General features: G+C 42.2%; 1 protein-coding gene across 1 annotated transcript; it reads right to left on the bottom strand.

The window, feature by feature from the left end:
* Positions 1-2433: 2433 nt before the first annotated feature.
* Positions 2434-3499, bottom strand: LOC131886607 (insoluble matrix shell protein 6-like). The gene is made up of 3 exons (XM_059234996.1): positions 3124-3499; positions 2546-2779; positions 2434-2478 (listed from the first exon to the last, which is right to left on the bottom strand). Exons 1-3 carry the CDS (start codon positions 3340-3342, stop codon positions 2434-2436), a joined length of 498 nt encoding a protein of 165 aa, XP_059090979.1. The 5' UTR covers positions 3343-3499.
* Positions 3500-4717: the final 1218 nt, after the last annotated feature.

Genomic DNA, 4717 nt, shown 5'->3' on the forward strand with positions numbered 1-4717 from the left:
CGTAAAACTTGTCATGTTCATCCCTATAATTTTGAACGTCTATGGCGAGTGAATCTACGTGGCTTAGATAGCTTGACTATGATTTTTTCAATTTCTGGTCGGGAGGTTCGGTTCAAAAGTTTCTAAATTTTCCTTTATACCATTAAGGTACATATGGCGGCGTCAAATATGTCCAGTGTACCATTATCCATGGATCAAGTAAAACATTTTGTGTCCGCCCATTCAGGTATGCCAGATTCGTATCGGTGAATGGTTTTGAATGCCAACTCTGTACAAGTCGATTGTCCAGCCTCATCTTGAATATGCCTCGCCCATTTGGGCTCCAATTTATTCAGCAGGTTTGCAAAAGCTCGAGCAGGTCCAAAGATGTAAAACTAGGGTCATTGAGAGTACAAGAGAGCTATCGTATTGAGAGAAGTTAGATAGAGGTTGGGATTGTGCAGTATTCAGAGACGGTACGAAAGGTATCTGATATTGTACGTTTTCAAAAGCATACACGAGCTTAGTCCCAACCCAGGACTTAGGGTCAATTGCTGTTGGGATCTAGTAAAGAATTTTGTGTCCGCCCATTCAGGTATGCCAGATTCGTATCGGTGGATGTTTTTGAATGCCAATATTCTTATTGTTTCATGTCTTTGCTCATGGATCATCTACCAAGGTAGGTTCTTTGAATTTGATCCACGACCTTGGTGACATCGATCCTCGTAAGTTGGCTCTATTGGCGGACGCTTATGGGCAATAAGAATTCAACGGACAAAAGTAGGACAATGACCAGCACAAGTCAACAAAACTTTATACTTTGGCGGACCACGTTGGCCAATGGGTGGTTGGCCTTGGGGCCGAGGTCGGCAATGAGGGCCACAGAGCCGCCGTACTCTCCTCCTGTGACCGGGCTAAAGCGTCCTTGATGTTATGGGCAGTGCTGCCAGATGTGGTTATTTATCACCAAACTGGTGATTTTTCAAGTAATTTTGGGACAAAATTTTGCTTCTGATGATTGGTGATTTACAGCAAAAAGTATCTCGAAATCTGGTGATTTTGAAAAATCCGAAAAATCCAACTTTGGTTGGCTATGGTTGGCTAAAATAGGTAATCTTAATTTAAGTAAAAACGTTGCCGACTTGAAGATCGACTTGAAGTATCAACAAATACCCCGAATTAATTTTTTATCTGTCGTGAGTTCGAATCTCGATGCGCGGAATCTCTTTTTTACATTGCAGAATTAAGCTCTAATCTGCTGCTGTTTTCGAGGCCCTTGCAACCGAGCTGTCGCAGGCTTGCGCCGCGGCCTAGGCGCCCCCAGGCACTTGCAACCGAAAGGTTAGGTTAGGTCAGGTTAAGTTAGTTTTTATTCTCTTCTCGAAGGACCAAAATATCAGCTGACCCAAAAACGGAAGATGTGTAACGGCCATAGGTATTAATGGCGCGGAGTGTGCCTTTACATTTCCAGCCGATGTCTGACAAACTAATTACCGAACTTGCTTGTGCAGGAGTGATCGTACCTGAGCATGAACCCACGGAATGGACATCACCAGCCCATTTTGTGGGTAAGCCCGGTGGCGAGAAAGTTCGTTTGGTGACCGATTATCGCCAATTAAATAAGGCGGTTCGAAGACCAGTTCATCCCTTTACTAGTGCTCCTGATCTTATGAAAATAATTCGTCCCGAATCTTTTTGGTTCGCCAAACTCGATGCGATACATGGGTATTTCCAAGTACCTATAGACGAAAAGAGCTCACGCCTGAACACCTTTTTGTTGTACAATGGTCGTTGGAGATACACTGTCGCTCCTATGGGTCTTAGCTCGAGCAAAGACCACTTTAACTTGTGTAGACGTTAGTTGCCATCTCGGATGCGACGTTCAAGCTGCAACCCGTGAAGAACTATCTTTCCGCCTCCGGATCGTGCTCGAAAGATGTCGCAAAGCTGGCATCAAATTGTCACTTGATAAACTAGAAGTTGGCCTATTGATCATATTCGCTGGATTTATTGTTAGCGCCGACGGTGTTAAACCGGAATTTGCCAAATTGAGTGCCATCTTAAATTTTCCTACCCCTACATGTGTGAGCTATTTGTGGCTATCAAATCAATTGGGATCATTTATATCCGATTTAGCCCACTCTACGATACAAGTGCGTGCTCTCCTAAAAAAGAACGTGGCTTTTAATTGGCTCGATGATCACCAATCTGAATCCAACCTCCAATACTTTGTTCATCTGCTGTGGTTAAACCCTTCGATACTTCATTGCGGACAGAGCTTCTCACAGATGCATCAAGATTGCATGGATTGGGATTTACCTTAATTCAACGTGATACCATTGGAAAACCACGATTTATTCAATGCGGTTCGTGCTCTCTTTCAGCCGCCCAACAAAACTACGCCACTGTGGAGCTAGAATGTGCGGCTATTCTGTATGCTGTGCAAAAATGCCACTATTTTCTNCCTTGGCAAGGGCACTCTCCTTTACATTGGACTTTCTGCAAGTTGAAATGACCAAATACTTCAAATGCAAACAATCATTTTGAACCCAGACTTGATTCTTACCAAGCCACTATTTTCGGCCTTGCAGGCATTCTCGAAGGTTGTCCCGTTGTCGGCACAAACTTTCTTGATGGCCACTGAGCACGGTTTGGGCTGTACACTAACTTCTTTAATGGTGGAGTTGAAAGAATTTGTAGGTTTGGCTAGAATACTGGCAATGGTAACATTAGTCGCAGATTTAGAGGAGACTTGGGGTGCAGAAGGGGGGCAAGGGCACTCCTGATTACATTCCACCTCCTGGAAATTGATGGCCTCCGGTTAAGGGTATTTCATTACAGTCATAATCTATTCCTGAAGATTATGTTTGGCTAGAATACTGGCAATGGTAACATTAGTCGCAGATTTAGAGGAGACTTGGGGTGCAGAAGGGGGGCAAGGGCACTCCTGATTAAATTCCACCTCCTGGAAATTGATGGCCTCCGGTTAAGGGTATTTCATTACAGTCATAATCTATTCCTGAAGATTATGTTTTAAAACATTCATCCAAGAGTTTGTATTATCTCGTCAAAAATAAATAAAGCAAATTATGACGGAGAACTGATTAACCGTTTTTAGCAATTGTCAGTCAGGTGACTACTCACCTCGCTCTTGCAATTGGCTTCGCAAATGTTATCGAAAGTGTCGCCGTTTTTGCCGCAAATGGGGATAGGGAGGTTGCCTTGACAATTACAGGTGCCCGTGTTAGAGACTCTGTTATTTTGACTTGAGTTGTTCTGACTGGAGTTGTTTTGGCTTTCGAGTTGAGCCTCGGCGATGATGGAGACTCCCAAAACACAAGTCAAGATGACCAGGGTCTTCATATTGTTTATTTTGTTTGAGATGGACGAGGTGAACCGAAGAGGGGAGGAGTTGTTCCTTCGATGGTCTGGTAAAGCAGTGAGTGCTGAAATTTGTGTCACAGGGCCTTTTATGAGACATTTTTTTCCTACTTCACTGGGGCAAGATGGACTTCTTAACATGGATCGATGTTTTAGAATCAGCTCAACTGACTAAATTTGCAGTGAGTTACTCCAATGACTTGACACTTTCATTTTCGTGGGAAGATATACCAAACTTCAAAAATGTCATCAAAAATCCTTGTCAATCCAATTATCTAGTGTTTCAGCTTGGCAACAAAAGTCAGGAAAGATAGTCGCAGCAGGCCCATGAAACTTTGGGCGACGGTCTCTGTATCTTTAGACGGAGAGGGATAATCGTGTTTATTCTTGTTGAGGGTGAGTGTATGGTTGAGCTCACCTCCAACAGGTGGGTCCAATGCCCTGCTCCAGATCAAACTGGATACCAATGTTGTACTAACCGAACATATCTAGATGGTACAAACGAAAGCTGAGAGTTAAACCATAAGTTTTTTTGGGTAACTTGACTGTCATCATTTCAATCCATTCTGCAACTGAATGACAAGATGTTGGTTAGTGGCACCCAGGTGTATTCTAGTATTTGTACACATTTTGATAGATCAAAGGGCGGCAAGATTGGACTAACATATACTTAACGTCAAACTAACTCATACCCTGGAGGAAAAATTGATGTCTTAGTTTTCTATAAAAGTAAAATGGCGTTTTGTTCGTCACCACTGGCAGGGACTGTTTTGTACTTTTTGTTCGAGATCGCAGAATGTCTTGAGTCAGTCTGGGTTCTTATAGTGTCAGTCCGTCTCAATCAACAACTCATATTTGAGCGTACCCATGCTTTTCATGAACAATTCATTTACTATTCCGTCTATGTTAATAAACAGTCGTTGAATAGAACTCTAGGTGTTCACATAAACACAACAAATATTTAACAGACATCAATTGGCAATATTTCGTTCGCTTTGAGCATTTAAATTCATAAAATTTAATTCAAAATTTATTCATATCTTGGTTTCAATAATTAATGGCAAGACCTCTACTCTTGATCACAACCTCTAAATGGTTTCGATAATTTTTGACATGTTTCAATTTTCCCTGACACTTCAGACCACTCTTTCATTGCCACAATCTCAAATTCTTCGACATTTGAAGATTTTTTTTGCCATCATTTGTAGCTTCAGTTCTTGCCTCAGGTTTTCATTGGGAAAGAGGATCTCAATGCTTTTTTTGTTGGGATGTCCACGATTGTAAGAGGCTGAATAGAAAAATATTTGGTAAAATCTTGGAATCAGGCCTGGACCTCGGAAGAGGTGGCCTGAACAAT

The sequence above is a fragment of the Tigriopus californicus genome, chromosome 9, assembly GCF_007210705.1.
Source record: "Tigriopus californicus strain San Diego chromosome 9, Tcal_SD_v2.1, whole genome shotgun sequence".
In the NCBI taxonomy this organism is placed as follows: domain Eukaryota; kingdom Metazoa; phylum Arthropoda; class Copepoda; order Harpacticoida; family Harpacticidae; genus Tigriopus; species Tigriopus californicus.